Source organism: Rattus rattus, chromosome 7 (assembly GCF_011064425.1).
Source record: "Rattus rattus isolate New Zealand chromosome 7, Rrattus_CSIRO_v1, whole genome shotgun sequence".
NCBI lineage: Eukaryota > Metazoa > Chordata > Mammalia > Rodentia > Muridae > Rattus > Rattus rattus.
In genome coordinates, this window is record NC_046160.1 from 120,272,621 (window position 1) to 120,293,318 (window position 20,698).

Genomic DNA, 20,698 nt, shown 5'->3' on the forward strand with positions numbered 1-20,698 from the left:
AGCATTTGTAAGGTCCTGAGTTCACTCAAGTACCACAAAAATAACAAAATAGAATAAATAATATAGAAACAGCTACAATTCATAACAAAAAACAACAAAACCGAGAGACAAAATTTGACTTCCAGAGTTATCACCTCATATTATAAAAAAAATGTCCAATTTCAACAAAAAGATAATGATGCATTAAAAGAAGCAAGAGAGCTGGATCACTAATAGGAAAAAGAAAGAAATAAAGCATTCTCTTTAAAAATCATACAAAGCTAAAAAAAAAAAACAAACCCACTTGAAGTAGCCTTATTAGACAGAGGCCTAAAGCCAAATGTTTTGAACATGTTCAAAGAACAGAATGAAATAGAGCAATCCTTCGACAAACATAGAATTTCAATGAATAAATGAAATTTGAAGAAGTAACTAAATAAAAATGCTGGATTTAAAATGTGCAACTGGCTTTAGAAATTCCCTAGAGATGGCCAAGGAAAATCTAGGAAGGCAAAAGAGAGATTCAGTAGATTTAAAGATCAAAGAAAATTACCCAGCCTCAGAAGCTGTTATGTAGTAATTTAGAAATGGAAATATTTCCTCTTGCAGTGAAGTCATTAAGACCATGCAAGTAAACAAAAAACAAAACTTACCAGACCTAGAAAATAAGCATCTCACAAGTCTTAGGAAGTTCCTGAAACTTACGATATTGATTGACAAGGAACCTTCTCAAATAATAACAGCTTCCGTGTAGAGGAGAATCACCAACCTATTTAGCTGCATGCAGGTTGAAAAAGGGAACTAGGAGATTCAGCTTTTGTGAATTATCATTTGTGCTTGAGTGGGTTTTCCAGTGATGCAATTGCTTTTGAGTCATCCATGTCTCTGTAAGTAACCTGTAGTAATTAGCCCCAGTAAACTCACTGGTTCACTAATTTAGACTTAAGTGGATTTTGGTCAGATGTAGGTTCCTACTTATTTATTTCCATCTATTTATGTGCTAAATGCATGTTTCTTCATGTCTCTACAGAAAAATTCAGATGTCAGAGCAGAAAAATAAATAGATGAAGAAAAACAAAGAAAACCCAGAAGACATGGAATGTTACCCATCACTTGCATAACGGAGTCCCTAGATTTGCATCTAAAAGTAACATGGGATTGCAAAGGATCTTGAAAGACAGAACAATATTTAAAAGAACAAAGTAGAACGTCTCTCTCTCTGGATTCCAAATTTTCCAGAGACTATGGTGATCCAGCTGTATGGTTCTGCAAGTGGCCTAGTGCATCAGACTGAGGATCTTAAAACATTCACATTTATGGCCAGTTGCCTTCTGATGAAGCCAAGAACCTTTAGTAGTCTTTTAAACTGTTGGTGTTGAACCACTGGGTAGGAATTGTGAGAGAATAAAGCTAGACTCTTCCGTTTTGTAGCATATGAAAAACTAACTGAAATGAATCAGTGACCAAAACACAAGAGCCAGAAGGATAAAACTATTTTGGGTTGGAAAAATGTGACCTTGGATATGATAAAAAAGTCTTTTAAATGGTATACCAAAACCACAGGCAACATAATGAAAAAATAGGCAAAGTGGATTCCATCAAAATTTAAACTTCAACATATTAAGTACACATCACCAAGCTTAACAGAGACCTAACCAATGGCAGAAAACATTTGTAACTGGACTTATGAATAAAACTAGTGTCTACAATATTTACAAAGAATTTAAAAAATGTTACAGGAAACCAAACAATTGAAGCTGTGCAAACATGGGACTAGAGAAGATATAAAGATGTTCAAAAAGCATACGAGGAGGCAGGAATGATGGGTTAGTTGGTGAAGTGTTTGCTGCAGTCAGTGTTAGAACCTAAGTTAGATCCTCTGGACACACGTGAAAAAGTCGGGTGCAACCCCAGGGCGGATGAGACTAGAGGATCCTTGGGACTTGGGGCTTGCTGACTAGCCAGTCTAACCAGATCAGTAAGCTCAATGTTCTGTAAGAAACCATCTCAAAATACAGTGAAGAATGATTGAGAGAAACACCAGACATTGACCTCTGCCCTCCACATGCACGCACATGTATGAGCTCTTACACACACATGAATAAATACACATACCATGCACACAAAGCACATGCGACTACCAGATACCACTTCACTCTACGGTCACTTATAACCTGCATTTTGAATATTTGTGATTCTTTGTATTAACACAACATTTACTGCAGAAAGAAGCCTCTGTAGTAAGGGCTAACGACTCTGGTAATCTATGTGTATAAAGATAAGTATTTAGAACAAAATGTTCATTTTGCAAAATAATAGTTTACCCCCGTAAGCTCTGCAACCATAAGTTCTTGGCCAGGTTTAAAAATACCAGGCATGAGTTTCATCCTGTACAATGGATCTTAAATCCAATCAGAAAGCAATTGGCTACCCCCTGCTCTAGTTTGAGTTAGATTACTGTGATAAAATATCATGACCAAAGGCAACATGGGGCTTATTAAATCTTGTGCTTCCAGGTAATAATCTATCACTGAAGGAATTCAGGGAAGGAACCTGGAGTAGAAACCATAGAGGAGGGCTGGTTATAGACTCACTTTCTCTAGCTTTCTCACCTAGCTTTCTCATATAGCCCAGGCTCACCTACCAAGGGATGGTGCCACTCACAGTGGGCTAGGACCTCCCGCAGCAAACAACAGTTAAGAATTCCTCACAGATATGACCATTGACCAACTTGATCTGAACAATCTAATAGAGACTTTCTCTTCACAAATGACTCTTAATTGTGTCAAATTAACAATGAAAACTAGCTAACACACCCTTATTTTTTTAAAAAAGGCAAAGGACATGAATTTAAGAGGGTGTGTGGTAGAGAATCTGAGAGGAGTCAGAGATAGGAAGGGTATTGGATATAATCAAGATGCACTTTATCTATACATGAAGTTTCAAAGAAAACATTAAAATCATCTTTAAAGGGAAAACAACCTGAAATCTCTGCTCCTACAACTCTCTCTGATCTCAAGAATGAAAGAGATGTCCAACAGTTGATCAAATGCTGTAAATGACAGTGCCGTGAACTGGATTTGTAGAACGTACTGGCTGGTTCTGTGTGTCCACTTGACACAAGCTGGAGTTGTCACAGAGAAAGGAGCCTCCCTTTAGGAAATGACTCCATGAGATTCAGCTGTAAGGCATTTTCTCAATTAGTGATCAAGGATGGGAGGGCCAATTGCGAGTGGTACCATCCCTGGGCTGATGGTCCTGGGTTCTATAAGAAAGAAAGCTGGGCAAGCCAGTAAACAGCAACCCTCCATGGCCTCTGTATCAACTCCTGCTTCCTGACCTGCTTGAGTTTCAGGCTTGACTTCCTTTGGTGATAAACAGCAATGTGGAAGTGTAAGCTGAATAAATCCTCCCCCACCCCCTCAACTTGCTTCTTGGTTGTGATGTTTGTTCAGGAATAGAAACCCTGACTAAGACATAGAACACACCAAATTAAACTGGAGAGACATGGAATAATGAGAAAGATGGAAGCATGGTAAGAAAACATATGAGAACAGGCCAGAGCACGGAACACACTGAGGATGCTGATCCAAGAGAAGAGAATGATGGGAGGCAATATTTCAGGAGGCACTAGCCAAGGCCTTCTGAAACTGATCAAAGAGAGTAACAGGTCAGACACTTCACAACCATAAGAAAGATACAAATGTAATGAAACCAAGCCCATGAACGTCGGCTTCAGAAAGTTAATAAAAACTAGCTTATTTCAACAGAGGGATAGCCATTTGAAAATGGAAAAGACTTTAGGAACAAAGTTGAGCCACAGGCAACTCTTCAGGAGACACAATCTTATTATCCTCGGTACTCAGGAATATCCTTTCAAGAAGCAAGGCAAAAGGATCTGTTTTAGGCAAGCTAAAAGGCTGAAAATTCACTGCCATTACAGTGTGATCAGAGGTGCTTAGGGAGGCTCATGAGAAGCAAAGCGATGACCCCAGCAGGGAGGAAAGTGTGGGAAAAATGAAGGGCAACATGTAGGCGTGCTAACTAAATACCAATGTCTGTGGGGTCTCAATATAGAATGAAAACATACAAAACAAACAAACAAGCATCAACAGTACATGGAGTCAAGATGTGATGCTCTTGAATTGGCTGGTAAGGTTGTAAAGAGCACATTAGAGGTTATGTCTCTGGTGGTGTTTGCGCATGCCTTTGATTCCAGAACTTGGGAGGCAGAGGCAGGAGGATCTCTAAATTTGAGGCCAACCTGATCTACAAGGTAAATTCCAGGTCAGACAGACAGACAGACAGACAGACAGACAGACAGACACACACACACACACACACACACACACACAGACAGAGAGAGAGAGAGAGAGAGAGAGAGAGAGAGAGAGAGAGAGAGAGAGGAGAGAGGAAACTCAAAGTGTTGATGGATAACCCAAATGCTTGAAAAATGTGAACAAATGAAAGATGAGCAGAGAGAGACACAGCCAGAATACAGCAAATACAGATGCCAGCAGGGAAACCACTGAACTGAGAACAGGACCCCGTTGAAGGAATCAGAGAAAGAACTGGAAGAGCTTGAAGGAGCTGAACTGAAGGGGCCACTACCCAAAGACTATACATGGACTGATTGACCTGTTTACCATAAGAAATGTGAACTAGAAAATATTGGGAGGAACACCCATAAGGAAGGGAGGGGGGGGGGGATGTCTAAATGTATATAAGCAAGTTAATAATAATAAAAAAACCAAGTTAATAATAATATTAATAATGGATACCATACATTGAAAATCAATAAATGTAAAGGACATATGGATATAAAAAAAAAGAGTGTTGAACTGAAGGGCAGCATTATCTGTTTACATAAGAAATGTAAAATATTTAGTGTCAACATGCTACCTTTCTTCATGAATGCTTTATTTTTATTTATTTACTCATCTGTGTGTCTCTCTATCTAACTACCTATCTATTGTGTGCATGGGTAACTGACTGAGTTTATGTGTACCAGTTTATGTGTGTGGGAGCCCACAAAGGCCAGAAGAAAGTAAGAGATTTCCTTCTGACTGGACTTATAGATGGCCATGTGACATAATATGGATGCTGGAAATTGAATCCTAGCATTGCCCAACAGCAAGTGCTTTTAAATGCTGATCTATCTCTCTAGCCCCAAGGATTCTCTATAGCTTGGTACACAGAGGGATTCCAGGTCTAAACTCAGAGTCTAAACTTCTGAGTTACCAAACAACCTATAGGGGAGTCTGCTCTTCTCATAATCTTTGCAGAATTGCTCATTTTTTTTGTTCCTTACCTGAAGAGGCAGATAATTATGCTTCCTGTTGTAAGAGACATCAGAGAAACACTGTAGCCCAAGGTATAAATGGCCTTCACCAGAATATAAAACGTGATCTACAAAGAAATAAAAAAAAAAAACATACACATCTGTAAGCTGCTAGCCAAATGCATGGGGCACAGGAGATTTTGAGACCTAGGTCACAAAGAATTCCCTCTCTCTCTTGTATACCAAGTGCTGGAAGACAAGATACAGGGTCATTTTATAATTCTAGCCCAGAAGGACCTTCACTATTTAAACACCTATCTTCTCTTACAAGCCATTATAAGTGAGTAGATGATTTCTGTTAAAAAGTTTATCCAAAGGAACTATATTGGCTACCATTAGGGCCAAGACAAAGGAAGGCTGAGATGAATGGAACTGATGGGGTCCCTGATGGATTAGGAATGGGACTATCTTCTGGAAATGCATTTCCAGATAAGACCAGGTGGTACACACATTTGAGCTCATGGAAAAGGACATAGCATCAAAGGTACAGGGTCAGTTACTCAGAGGTCTCTCCTCATAGAGGGGCTACATCTTGGAATTTTTATTTCTCATACTTCTTAGGTTCTTCATCTTCATGGCTGGAATCTAACATCCATGCAATCATTGGGTATGGGATAGAAAGCCTGTAGTTACTTCTGTAGGGTACTACACAAACAAGAACTCTATGCGTGTGTGTGTGTGTGTGTGTGTGTGTGTGTGTGTGTGTGTGTGTGTGTGTGTGTGTGTGTGTGTGTGCATCAAACCAGGCAATCACAGGACTCCTGAATGGGCTGCACCATCATAGTTTCTCAGAGGCTATGCCTGATCTGCACTATCTGGTAAAACTAATTGTGATGGTTTGCATATGCTTGGCCCAGGGAGTGGCATTATTGGAAGGGGTGGCCTTGTTGGAGGAGGTGTGTCACTGTGGGGCTGGGTTTAGAGACCCTCCTCCTAGCTGCCTGGAGATGCTCAGTCTGTTCCTGGCTTCCTTCAGGTGAAGATGTAGAACTCAGCTCCTCCTGCACCATGCCTGCCTGGAAGCTGCCATGCTCCTGCCTTGATGATAATGGACTGAACCTCTGAACCTGTAAACCAGCCCCAATTAAATGTTGTCCCTTATAAAACTTGCATTGATCATGGTGCCTGTTCACAGAAATAAGACACTAATTATTGTATGAAAATGAGGATATGCCTATTGATATAGGATGATTAGTTCTTTTTCTCAAAAAGTCCTAAAATAGACATACCTACTGCTACTAACTTTCATGGATGATGAAGAGCTCTGTCAGGTATGGTGGCACATGTCTGCAATCCCAGGAGCCTTCGATGCACAGAGATTCTGAAGAAGGCTTCATCTATGTGGGGCCCTGATTAAAGGTGTTTACAGTAAAACATAAAAAACTTGGCATCTTGCTACAATACCAATCTGCTAGGCAAGTTGTACCCAATAATGAAATAGCAGCATGATCATTATGGGCAAACCAACTATTTTCTGAGTGGATTTGAGGTGTTCTCCACAGGAAGAATTCCATTTCTATTATCATGAGTATGGTCTTCCTATGACTGGGAAGGCCATAAGCCACAGTGAGAAACCCACTGGTGTTTCACTCAATGGTCCTGTTGTCAAACTCTCTTCTAAATATCTGTGCTTGTTGCCATAGATTCGTGATACTCTTATGCTTGGTCAAGAAGCTTCCTTTTCAACGGGTAGTGTGGTTAAAGTATGGAGAATAAGTACATGTGGGTGTTGAGCTGTAGACAGGTCATCTACCTATTTCCATCCATGCAAGGCTCCAGGAACATGGGGAAGAGAGGAAGGAAAGGACATAATAGCCAGAGGATGAGCAGGAAAGTTGTGAAATACCGACTTCTGGATGTTATTATAGCTGCTGAACACATAAATTCGCAGCAGCTGTGGTTGCTTGCACATGACTTGCAAAAAATCAAGCTGGCCAAAATTTCGGCATGGACTGGAGCGTGTTCCCAAGGCCTCGCCCTAGCCTATTGGTAGCTTATGGCTGCTGACAGAGGGAGCAGAGGGAAAGTCATTTTTCTTTGGGTATGTAGCTGGATCCTGGTAAGCTGGTTGCTTATGCTCCAGTGCATGGCAACGCACACATACACATGTGGCATGCATTAATTTGACTCAAGGGCTAATAATAATAATAATAATAATAATAATAATAACAACAACAACAATAATAAATAATGAAAGCAAACATGAATTTGGAGGGAAGATTGAGCAGGGTGTCTTGAAAAGGTTGAGAAGAGGTGAGTAGGAATGGACATAATCAAAACAAATGTTCTAATGTTTGAAGTTCTTAAATAAATAAAAAAAGCAGTATAAAAAGCTAGTCAGGGACTTATTAGGTTTGTTTATAATACGTCACATTCCAGTCATGTTTGGAAGTATCACCCTATTCCTTTTAAAACTCAGGAATCCTCCTCATTGGTACTAGAGCAGTACCACAAAGGGCAGGTCACAGAAGAGAATACAGGGGTCCATCAAATCCTCCTCCATCTTGAGGGTGGTCATCCTTGCTTCATTTCTTCCTTCCTCCTACCCTGGTGCTTCATGTTCCCATTTCCACACCTTGTCCTTGCCCTTCCCTCCTCTTCTCTTCCAAGTCATCCACAGAGGTCTTGTCACCTTATGCTCCTCTTCTCTCCCCCCATGCCCCATCTGATTGCCACCCTCATTCTCCATGATCTTCATCTCATCCCATTTTATTTACACCCTCATTACTGTCCTCATCTCCCCACACTGTCTCCTCATTCCCTGACCTCTCCTTCTCATCTCCCGTTATCTTCTGTCTTAGTTCCTTTCCTACTGCTATGAAGAGTCAGCATAACCAAAGCACTTTATAAAAGAAAACATTTCATTGAGGGCTTGCTTACAGTTTCAGGGGGTGACTCATGACTGCTGTGGTAGGGAACATGGTAGGCAAGCAGGCAGGCAGGCAAGCAAGTAGACAGACATAGTGTTGGAACAGTAGATGAGATTTTACATCTTTTCCATAAACAGTAGGCAGAGAGAGAGAGAGAGAGGATAAGACTGAGCCTGGTATGAGCTTTTGAAACCTCAGCACCTACCTCCAGTGACACATCTCCTGCTCTTTCCTAAATATTTGATCAAGTGAGAGACAAACGTTCAAATATATGAGCCTCTGGCAGCCATTCTCACTCAAACCACCACACCTTCCTTTATACTTCACCATCATTTCCCTGTTGCACCCTCTTTGGCCAGTGTCATAGCTACTTTTCTGTTGCTGTGACCAAACATCATGACCCAGGTAACTTACAGAAGGAAGAATTTGTTTGGGTTTATGGTTTCAGAGGGATAAGAGTCCATCCATGAAGGAGGACTTTGGAAACAAGCAGCAGGCATGAAGCTGGAGCAGAAGCTGAGGGCTTACGTCTTCAGTGCAAAGCATGAAGCAGAGAGAGTAAACTGGGAATGGCTTTTGAATCTCAAAGCTTTCCTCGGCGACACATGTCTTCCAGTAAGTTCACACCTACTCAGCCTACCTGAATAGTGCCTCAAACTGGGGACAGTGGGGCCATCTCATTCAAATCACCACAGCCAGGTTTCCTTCCATGAATTCTTCTGGTGCTAACACACTTAATAAGTTTACCCAAGATTATATTTGGCCTCTTGTATTTTTCTAAGTGCACACGGCTCTTCTTGAGTTTTTAGTGTTTCTAGAAAAACCTTGTTATGACTAAGCCTCCCTTACCTCACCCTTACCTCCCTACCCTCATTTGGCCTGTGGAGTTGGCAAATCAGAACTCTGGAGTTGCTGTTGTTATTGAGGCTTCTTGGCTCATCATGGTGTCCTGTCTGGGAGGTCTGGAGTGGCTGTCTGATTAGCTAAGTCTGGGCTTGAGAAAATTGAGCTTGGAGCCCTGTTAGCAAACACACTGACATTGGTGCTGGGCAGCCTCACAAGCAGCTACCTGGGAACACATCAGTCTTCCCTATGGGGATGTGACAATGCACACATGACTTACTGACGGAAAGGACTCATGAAGTAGGAAAGACTCCAACTAGAGGAGGGAGTAATAACAAGGAAACCCAATGTGTAGCTGTCTTCTAATGAGCCAATAAAAATGTAACATATTTTGGTGAGGAGGGCATTTCAACATAGCTGCAGGCAGTACAAATATCACAAACATAGTACGATTGCCCGAAACCCATGAATGTCATCACTTCTTTAGCTGAGCTTCCATGACTCCCCTCCAAAGTAGCAAATGAATGCTATCTGAACAGAGATGTCCTAAAGTCATGCCATTCATTATGTGAAAGTGGAGTAACCCACACACTTGGCTAATCAACCACGGTTTTGAAGCAAAGGCATCCATTACTTTCATTCACCTAACACATATCATCAAGTGACCCCTGGAGCCAGAGATGTCAGTGATGAAACGAGACAGGAATCTCAGAGACCCAGACCAACATCCAGGTTGGCTAGAAGAACCACATGGTAGGTTATAGCTTATTACAGAAAGTAAGAATATAGAACAAGGTTCATACCAGCTGCACTGGCTGAGGTCAGCTGCAATCACGACATTGTGATTAGAGCCAGCCTTGGGAAAGAGGAGAGCAATCTGTTCAAAGGAATGGCCTGTGCAAAGGCACTGTGGCTGAAAGAGGTGGCAGGGAGGTGCAGGAGCAGTGTGATCTCGTGGCACTTCAGTTGCTGGAGTGGGAGGAAGCCCCCTGTGTCCCATACTCAGCAACACCAACATGATACACATGAGCATGGACTTACACATGCAATGCATGCACACATGAGTCAATGCCCTCACAGTATGAATGCATCAATGCATACACGCACACATGCACATAAGTATGCCCAAACAAAACAAAGCAAACCAGCAAAATAGCCCCACCTCAACACTATGAAAGAAATGGACAGCAGAGAGAGACTTCCTGATTATCTCAAGCCATCTTGTGGCTCCTGCATCTAGAAGCTATCTCTCTGCCAAGTCCCCAAGGCCCTCTGCTGGAGTCCCAGTGTCCCTGCTGGTCTACTTGGAACTCCGGACACCCTAGTTTCTCTGGTGTCTCAGCCCACCTGTCATCCTTGTTGCAGCACACACTCCCTACAGAGTTCATAAGGCTCTGGGAGCCCAAGGCACCAGTTGATGGTGTTTAGCCAGTGAATGAAAGATGACCCACAGATCTGGGAGCTGTGAGTTTTGGACAATTAGTGCAGCAATCATTTGGCCCAAGGAGCTGAGATGGAACAGCTTCAGGCTCTCTTTCAAAGCCTTGGCTCTTGCCTGGACTCAGGGCCCCCAGAAGCCATAGGAATGGTTAGCCTTGCCTGGTGGTGCCATAGACCTGGCTGACTTGCTTGTGTTTTGTTTACCTCACATCTTTCTCTAAGGCTCAACTGAGAACTTGTCTTCCAAAGGAAGCTCCTCATATCTTACACTTGGGATGGAGGTCAGAGCCGGGAAGATCACTGTGGTCACTGTTTTGTAAGAGAATCAAGTAGCTTGCATATCTCGGGTCAGGTGACCAAGGTGAACGTACACTTTGGTGTGTCAAATTAAGGAATTGGGTGAGGTGTTAGAAGAATCTTTATGTCTACCTTGTAATCTAATAGTAAACTGTGGTTCCTGTGGTAAGGAATATGCAGATGCTTTCTACCTACTTCTTGCTGGGTGAGCTTTTAAATTAAATTAATGAAGTTAATAAGGTTCAAATTGGTTACTTGGTTATACTGGCTGCATTTCAGGGTGCCAAGCTCCACTTGTCAGTGGCCTCAACTCCGGACCAACAGGGTTTTTCCCATTCTGGTAGGAAGGCCTGACACTGTATGCTAGCTACCATCCTAAGTTGTTATCTGGTTCTCATGAACACCTCTACTGCACTTGAATCTGACCAGGCAGACATTTGCTCCCACCTGACCTTGCTGCCTTGTTTGTTTTCATGTTTCTTTCCAACCTGGAGCCTCTGGGAAGTTACACAGGTCGAGAAGCTCTCCCTGCTGAGGTACAGTCCCAAGGCCACAGGGTGCTGGTCTCATTACTTCAACCACAGCCTTTCAACCAGGCCGTTTGAGCCCAGTGTGAGTATCTACATCTGCAGAGAGGACAGGAACTCTGGAATGGCTAGTTCTTTGTAGGAAGTACGGGAAGGGGCCACACAAGTCACTCACATGCATACAAGTGAGAATAGTGGTGGGAGCTAAATGGTTGATGGCTAACACATCAAGGCCTAGACAATGAGAAAAGCAAACAAGAGGACTTGTACTCAGGTGTAAGATAACCAAACTAGACAGATATGAGAAGGGACAGGGTTCAGAGACAGTTCAGGCAGGCCCACTGCCCTCCTGTCCCAGCTCTTGAGGGACACATGAAAGTCATTATTGTTCCCTCTTACATCCTGGTTTCTGATGCAGCTAACTGCAACAGACTAAACTGCAAGCAAAGTTGGCTTCAAACAAGAAACCTCTGTCTAGTTTAGGAAAGGTGACCCTGACCATCCCATAGACAAGGAGTTAGCTAAGGACAAAGGCAGCTACTTCTTGGTGTCTGTGAGAACACAGAGGGCCTGGTACAACTGAGGAGCTGCCAGGTTGGAAGTAGCAATACCAGCCAATGACTAACAGCTCGAAAGAGTTAAGGTCAACAGCTAATGAAGCACAATCAGAGATGGACAAAGGAGTGTCCACTACCCCTAACTGGGGTACATGAGTTGAGCATGATCATCTCCTGGTTGAGCCATAGGGACATGCATAGAGGATGTGGGTTCCAGATAATTAATCAGTAGAGATTGCCTTAGTCTTTGTCCCATAAAACTCCATAAATTAAAAAAGATCGATGTCTTTCTTTTTCTTGGAATCCCCTCTCAGTCTTGGGAGTGTCTCTTAATTTTCCTTAATTTATCACTTTTCTTTCAGTTTTTATTGATAAAGTTTATAGCGGCCTCATACACTCCCAGCAGAGTCCACATTTTAAGTTTTCATTGGTGTGAGACCATAAAGGCAGAGCCACTGTATCTGGTTACCCTTTGGTAACTGTTGAGTGTCTGGTACCTGAGAGCCCTGGATCAGGCACAACTCACAGGGCTGGGAAAGGTTCCATTGTATTAAAAAAAAAAAAAAACCCTTGCATCATGGCCAGTGCCCAGGGATCTGAAAATGTGTGATTTCCCACTAGAACCTCAGAGGAATGGTTCATAAGCAGCATTCATAAGTCTCTGTAGCAAATGCTGGCCTAGACTTTGCAAGGAAACATTTTCAAAGCTTTGAAGTTTGGTCTTTTTGTAGAGCTGGGCTCCTGCCACAGCAAACAGCAACAAAAGACAACCCCGAGAGTTTAATGTTATATTTGGCCTTTCTAAGAAAAGGCAAATTGTTCTGACGGTGTCACAAAGCAGCGGTTTTGGATAAGTACAGTGTTACCAAACACGGGGTAAGAAAGTGGCTTCCTCTTTCAGAGGTTGACCCAGAAGACCCAGGGTGAAGCTTTCCACAGAAGCGATCATCCCTGGGCTCTCAAGCAAGCATGTCTGTGATAGACCACACATCTAGAAAGTATTAAGTATGTTTGCATCAGACTCAAGGATGTATCATGATCCCATCCATAATTGCAGTCAGTGTTCAGTATGCCAGCTACAGTGGCTGAAGTGAAGGTCGAATCTTGGCTCTATAAAAGCCAGCCACTGTCTTTCCATATGACTGTCCATACTCTAGGGAACTAGAAGATCTGGTTAAAAAATGTTCAGGTCTGTGTTGACAGAGCCATTAGCCTGAGCCCAAAATTCTTTTTCGAGATCTCCGGCCATTTCAAATGGTGGACTTCTGATCAGTGTAAACCATGATCTTCAGGAAGAGAGCCTCTCTGTGGCATTTAGGCCTGGATGTGTGGCTGGCAGCTGGTGTTTGTCTCATGGGAATCCTTCTAGGAATGACAAGACATTGACAGCCAGAAGAAGGAAGCAATGATGATATCACAGGGATGGGAGGACCAGAAGGGTTTTTTTTTTTCTGGAAACCACACTCAGCAGACTTTTCATTTATTAATATGTAGAAACACCCAGAGCAGAGCTGGTTCACACCAATAATCAACAGATGTTCCTAAAGGCGAAAAGGCCAGAAAGCAGCTGTACTTGTAAGAAGTGTACAAGGTGATAGGTCTGGTATAGGGCCACACAGTATTTATGAAGCACTAAGACAATAAAACAATGAGAAATCAATATCCAATGTGACTTGCTCATATTAATACATTTTAGTTAAAGAACACGTAATGTATAGCTCCGTGTTAACAATACCAAGTCTTCAAAGAACCTAGCAACTGTAATGCTATAGACATTACCAGGTTATACTTGAATGAAGATCCAAATACCAACAACCTTAGTTTATGTAAAAGTTGGTTGCTTGCAAGAAATTGTCTTTTTTTTTTTAAGCAACAGCAGAAAGAACAAAACCATCAGCCACACATGTGGCAAAATCCCTATAAGTAAGGAACTGAACACAAGGTCGGAATCACACAGTATGAGGACTCCACTGTAGGACAATGGTTACTACTCTTCATCCCAGGTAAGACTCCTATTACAACCAACATGTTCCATTTCCAGGCAAGAAATTTAAGTTTTCTAGGGAATGAACACTAAGACAGTGGAAGGTGGACTCAGCTGTGATTGCCTAGAGTGAGGATGAGCTTCTAGACTCCAGGGTTGGCTTCCACGGGACGGGAAAAGCAGGAAAATTGATATGATTCTGGGAGAATGATGAATTTCTTGGTGAGAAATTATATCTGATTTATCGGAGTTCCCGCAAATACATTTCAAGTATACTAGCTAGCTGGTGTGAAAAGTCATGAGAGACAAGGTGGCTGGGCACGAGCTTGTGAATAGCCAAAGCATAAAGGGAAGGAAGGGGCCATCAAGTAAAAGGCAAGTGGATTGTGATTTGGACTACTAAACTTACGTTACTGGTCTGGTGACCAGTTTGGGGAAATATGTTGGGGAGAAAAGAGACAAGGTTCTTAGTGGATGAAGTGTTGAGTCAACAAGGAGGGGAAAAATGCCCTCAGGAAAACTGGAAAGGGAAAGAAGCAAATAAGAAAGCAAATTAAAAATAAACAAGGACATCTTCCAGCCACATCAGTGATCAGAGAAATGTAATCTCACTTGATAAATATATACCATTTTACTTGCAAATGTTTTACGATTGAAAATAAATAAAATTCTGCATTTGTGGGTACTGCGGCCTCAGTATTTGTGTCCTCACCTCAGATCCATGTATTGAATCTTTAATAATAAGGAGACAGAGCCTTGCTAGGTCCTGGGGGATGAGCTCATGAGTGGGGGATGGTTCTTCAGAGAAACTCCAAAGGGATCTACCAGCTTATCACACCTAATACCAGTAGCTGTCTGAAGGAAGTCTCATTAGACCCAGTACCCGCCGGTGCCCTGACCTTGGACTTCAGCTTTTATCCCAGGGAGCAATCAATCTCTGCTGTTGATAAGTCACTCCAGCTGCAATATTTTTGTTATCATAACGTGGACCAAAACAAAGTCCTCTTAACTCGTTCTTGTGGCCAGAATCATACAGAACTGTCTTATTTAAACCAACAAAAAGATCAAAAGAGAAAGGGAAACCTCCAAATTTCACCAGTTTTTAAAGCATTTATGGTGACTATTGTTGCAGAGGCACTGGAAGGTAGGTAAAGAGCACAGCACAAAGCTAGCTCCAGGGATGCACTAACCAGCTAATGCCTGGTAGCTTGGATTTTGCAGCAAGGTGGGCTATAACCCAACACAGGCCACACTTACAAATAGCTTCCCTCATGTTAGCCTGATCTCTGCTTTCTACACATGGCCTTGGCAGGTCCTTATTAGAGTTTAGGAACTACTGTTTGCCAGTTACCTACCAGTGAAACTGGGGTCAAGTGGACATGGTCCCTGAACCAATAGCCCAAAGGAAGTGGAAAAAGTAATTCCTTGTGCTTTTGTATATCAGGCAATGATGGGTCTCTCTTGTCCCTGAGCCTACAATACAACAGAGTCTTGTGCCTTTTTGGAAAAATGGGTAAATTCTAAAGGGATAACCCAGACCTGTCAAGGCTCTGAGGAACCATCAGCTTAGCCAAGATGTCTGCTACTGGGAAGGCTCGAAAGAGCGTCTGAGTGTCTTGGGGATAGAGCTCCTATCGATAAAGTCACTCTGAAGGGATTGCTATGATGCAGAAATGAAAAATCCGTGGTTCAGAGTGCTGGGCATTGGAATGATTAGTATATTTCAGCTTCCAGAAGCACGGCCTTGACCCAGCTACTCAGGACAAATCACTGGATACTTTATTATACCACTGACACATGCCTGATATTTCAGATGGAAAGTTATGAGATCTCTGTTTCTGTCTATCTGTCTGTATGCAAGATATGTCTTTAACCCTGGGTAAAAATTCACCCAGGGTAAAATCAATTTGCAAAAGGTTCCGTTTAGTTAGCTTAAAGGAAAGCGAGCACTTATTTATGTAAGTGTTCCCCAAAGTGGAAATCAGAAATGAAAAAGTCAAATTAGCTCAGAAATCTACAAGTCTCTGTGATTTGGATAATCTCCAGTGAATAAGGATACTGGCTTTTAGTTCAAGAAATCTCTTATTTACAGAGGGCAGTGTCACATGTTGCAGACACATGACTTTTGTTTTCTAACCCGCCAAACAGTCTTTGTGTTACAAAATTTCTCAACAATAAAAGTTTTTTTTTTTTTAAAAAAAAAAAAACCAAATGGATTAAATCAGTGTAATTTCCAATAAGAAAAATTAACTTCCCAGCTCATGTTTACCTCAGTGTTTGACAGATAACTGAAAAGAATTAGTTTGTTAGTCAATGGTCCTATGCCACACCACAAGCAAAAGACAAAACAAACAAACAAACAAACAAAGAAACAAGAATTGCTTACAGGCCAGCAATCTACAGAGGGTTTGCTCGACAATCAGGACATATGGAAAGCTAGAGGGAGAGACAGAGAAGAGTAGATGGAAAAGGGGAGAGAGGACCCTCTGTGGCAAGGCTAATTAAACAATTTAAACATAGCACTATTATAAAATAATGCACAATAAGACTCTGTAGTGGAAATATAAGAACGTGAGTGTAAAATAAGATTTTTTTTAACTTTTTCTTTTTTTAGAAAATGATATATTTCTGTATTTTCTTTAAATGTAGGAGTGCTCCATCTATATGTACACCTGCATGCCAGAAGAGGGCATCAGATTCCTTTACGGATAGTCGTGAGCCACCATGTGGGTTGCTGGGAATTGAACTCGGGACTTCTAGAGAGCAGCCAGTGTTCTTAACTGCTAAGACAGCTCACAGCCTAAAAATCTGCTTTTTCTTTCTTTTTAAAGGTATAATGCTGATCAAACTTCCCCTCTTTCCCTGTCTTTCTTCCTGTTCTGTGAGTTTGTTGAAATAGTATCTACCTGCATAGCCCAAGATGGCCTTGAACTGGACCCTTCTACTGGTCTAGTTCCGGCTTTACTAGTGTGCACCACCATTCTTGACCTTAGTCATTTCTGTGTTCAGTGTTGATGGAATCCATGATCTTGAGTTCGTCAGCATATATAGGTAGTCCTCTATCAGTGATGTGCAAGCCCAGGGGGAAATGCTCAACTCTTGAGAGGAGATTCTAAAGGATTTTATTTGCCTTTTGAATAATTTGATTAGGAAAGATTCTTTTTCATTAAAATAATTTCCTATGGTTCACTATTAAAACGTTACATTTTCTGTCTTTTAAATAACTGTAACTTTCTGTATTTGGCTTTGAAATCTGTCACTGTTTAAAGAGACAACTGCCTTTGATCCTATTTAAACAATGTTTTTACATTTTTTGATGTTTTTGACAAACTTCTGCAAATTGAATCCTAAATGAAGCCTTTTGATTTCAAACTAACTTGAGTCTTTCCAGAGGGCTCCTAGCAAGCTCAAAGGAATTTGTTCTTTCTGTTTATAAACACAGAGAGATTGAATTAATTAGGCTTTTCACAGTAGATGATGGTTAACGTCCCTTACCTTATATCTGTGTGGATAGATGCCATCAGCTTAGGCCTGCCAGAAAGTGTATGAGACTCTTGGACACCCAGGGTGTCCCGAGACCATGCAGTCAGGTCAGTTCTAGTAACAAACATTGTTTATAGTGAGCCCGCATCAGTCTTTACCACAGCCCTTTGACAGCTGTTCCCTTAATCTGATGCGTTTCCAAAGGTTCTGCAAGGGAACCATGGGACTGCAAGAGGAACCACGGGAAGTGGGCAAGCACAGCATTTGGACAGCTTCAAGGTTGTGAATTCAGTTGGACGGGAATATTCAGAATAACCAAGCTGATAGATTCAGGAAATAACTTTTTGGATTTCCTGATGTTCTGTGTCCTAGAATCAGAGAACCCATATTCTCTCTGCACTGGAGCTTTCTGAAACTTTGGCCAAGTATGCTTTTGTAAACAAAATGAACGAGAAGCTTTCTCTGCATAGTCTAACTTTTGTGGAATGTTGTGATTTGTGTAAATTCATGGTGACTCTGTCCTCCACTAACAAGACACAGCGGTGGGTCCTTGGCTAAAAAAAAGTCTAATTGGAGATTCCTTGTTTCCAGAAAGTTCTAATGGGCTATGGCTGACCTTCCAGACCCAGTAAGCTTCCTTGGATATCACTGGTGTTAACTTGAAGGTCTTTTGTGGGACTGGGCAAATACTTTGGCTGTGTGACCCATCAGCCCAAGTTTAATGAGACTAGATTTACTCTGCTTAGTCATCCGTGATTGCCTTTGGCAGGAGTAGGCGATCTCAGGAAGAAATCTGGTTAGCAGAGAACACCAATGCCCTCAGTGATGACTCTAGCCCTGTCTAGTGTCTTCAACTCTTGTTTTATTTCTAAACTATTTTCCTTTCAGCATCTTCCTCTGACTGTTCAAGCTAACGTCTCTACTTTTATTCCATTCTTCTGATTTGCCACACTGGAAACTGGAACTGCCCCTTCCTTCATGGCCTGAAGACTGGATCTAGAAAAGCTACTGCAAGCTTTGGAGAAATCACCACTCCCACATTTGCTGCCAGTTGCCAGGCTGTGCTGCGTAGCCGCTGTTCTGGGACACCTGACAACACCACCAAGGATATTCAAGCTGAAACTACAACTATTGGCTGACACTGCCCCTCCACCCCACACAACTTAGAGGTGCTGGGAGCTGGGAGCTGGGAGCTGGGAGCTGGGAGCTGGGAGCTCTTTTCAGCAATGTTCTCAGCATGCATTTGTTCTGACTTTTAACCTTTGTTTGTCTTTTGTTTCCATAGAAACATGTGTTAAGCCTCTATGTGCACTATCCAGACAGCTACTTGTAGTGCTGTTTCCTGAATGGACACCTGAATCAAGTGAACGCAGCTTCCTCAACGAAAGCAATTGTTCAGACTATGTCTAACTGGTGTCCATGTTTTTGAGAGGTAAGCAGTGTCCCCCAGGTCTCAGAACTTACTGGGGAGGATGTCAACAAGAGGAGGATGCACTTGTGCGTTGTTGGGAAGAGGCCTTCTCTACAGCAGCACAGCTGTGGCTTTTCCAGCCAGATCTGTAGGACACCACAGGCTGCCCGCTGGATCAAGGAGAGGTAGTGTTTTCCACCCTAGTGGCAGTCGGAGAAATCTGAAACCTAGCTAAACTTTATCCAAGAAAGGGAAAACTGGCAGAAAAGCATGTTCTGGTTCATCGGTCTTTCTTTTCATTAAGTGTAGGTGCCCAGACCTGAGCTGCAGTCCTGTGATGGTTCCTTTTTAATTCCCGGAATCTCTGCTGTCACCGATTTCCATGAAAACCAGGCAGCCAAAACCACATGACCACAGCCACTCTAAGAATCTACAGGAATTCTGGTTTCTGACATCATGTACATAGGAAAGGAATGTGATGTGAACATCAGTAATACCCAACAGCTGGGGACAGTCTCAACCAACACAGAGAATGGCCAAAGGAGAGTGATGATTATTAAATGAAAATAAAATTAACCAGGGAGGCCAGGACTGACCTATGACTGAGTTGGCAGCTGCAACGGCAGAGAAGCTTACAGAGATGTCTTCCTAGCAGCTGTGGCAGCTCTAGCCTCAAGTCGTGGATGACAGTAACACCAGCTAGGTAGCTATCCGCCCTAACCAGTGAGAAAAGCATCTCTGTCAGTGTGCCCAGCATACCTCAGAAGCCTACTGGCCACTCTTGTGAGGCTGTGCTTGGCCTTGCCTCCTCGTTCAGCAACAGATGGTTTCCCACTCAACAAAATTTTCATGTCAAGAATATCTCTCTGGATTTCTTTTGACATGGCTGGCCTATTTCCCGCATTACTGTTGTGGGCTAGTTTTGTTTTCTCCCGAAGCCTGTGTCATTTTTCTACTGTTCCTGATAGAAAATTGACATTTTACAACCCTATAACCACCATCCCCCAACGTGCCGGTTAGTTTTGTTAATTTGAGACAAACTTGAGTCATCTAGAGAAAGAGAACCTCAACTGAGGAATTACCTCGATCAGACTGGCCTTTGGGCAATACTCATTTTTGATTGATGTAAGAAGGCCTAGCCCGCTGGGTGCAATGCCATTTTCTGGGCAGGTGAGCAAGTCGGTAGGCTGCATTCTTCAGTGGTCTTTGCTTCAGTTCTTGTCTCTAAGCTTCTGCCTTGAGCTCCTGCCCTGGCCTTCCTTGATTATTGACTAAATCATGTAAGGTTGAATAGCCCTCTTTAAGTTGACGTTGGTTACGTCTTATCCCAGTAAGGAAAAACAAAGAAGAAGAATTGATACCAGAGAGTGGAATTTCACCGTGATAGAGCTGCCTATGTTTTCAGGGAGGATTGTAGCTGAATTTGGAAATTTGGGTCGGAAAAGTCATTGAGGTTTTGGAGCTTAACGAGCTGTAGAGGGAACTTGGAAGATAATGCCAAGAGAAATGAATATGGGAGAGGTTTGGCTCTTATGAATTTTCAGGGGATAACAACAATTCTACTAGGCTCCTTCAAGTGGTTTTGGATTAAGAATCATTTTAAAGAGTGTTTTATTTATTCTTCTCTCATACAATATATCCTGACCACAGATTTCCCTCTCTCCACCCATCCCGATCCTCTCCCCGTCTCCTAGATACAGTCCATACCTCTCTCTCCCACTAGAAAAGAGCAGGCCTGCCAGGGACATCAACCAAACAGGGCACTGAACGAGGCAATAAGCCCAGGCACAAACTCTCACATCAAGGCTGGGAATCTCACCCCGTCAGAGGAAAAGGGTCACAAGAACGGGCAAAAGAGTCAGAGGCATCTCCACTCCCACTTTCAGGATTCCTCCCCAAAAGAAATGAAATCTTTGCTTCGATGGGGGCAATCAATGTTGCTTAGACAGAACTGAAGAATCAGTTA

The 20,698-nt window shown here is 42.4% G+C and overlaps 1 protein-coding gene and 1 gene segment (V, D, J or C); both read right to left on the bottom strand.

Annotated features, from left to right (window-relative positions):
- Positions 1–20,698, bottom strand: part of LOC116905410 — a 978,601-nt gene that overhangs the window by 296,701 nt on the left and 661,202 nt on the right.
- Vipr2 (vasoactive intestinal peptide receptor 2) overlaps positions 1–20,698 on the bottom strand; it is a 65,235-nt gene that overhangs the window by 15,625 nt on the left and 28,912 nt on the right. The window contains exon 5 of the mRNA XM_032908373.1: positions 5,291–5,388. Coding sequence (XP_032764264.1) covers positions 5,291–5,388 — 98 coding nt within the window. The remainder of the gene's footprint in view (positions 1–5,290; positions 5,389–20,698) is intronic.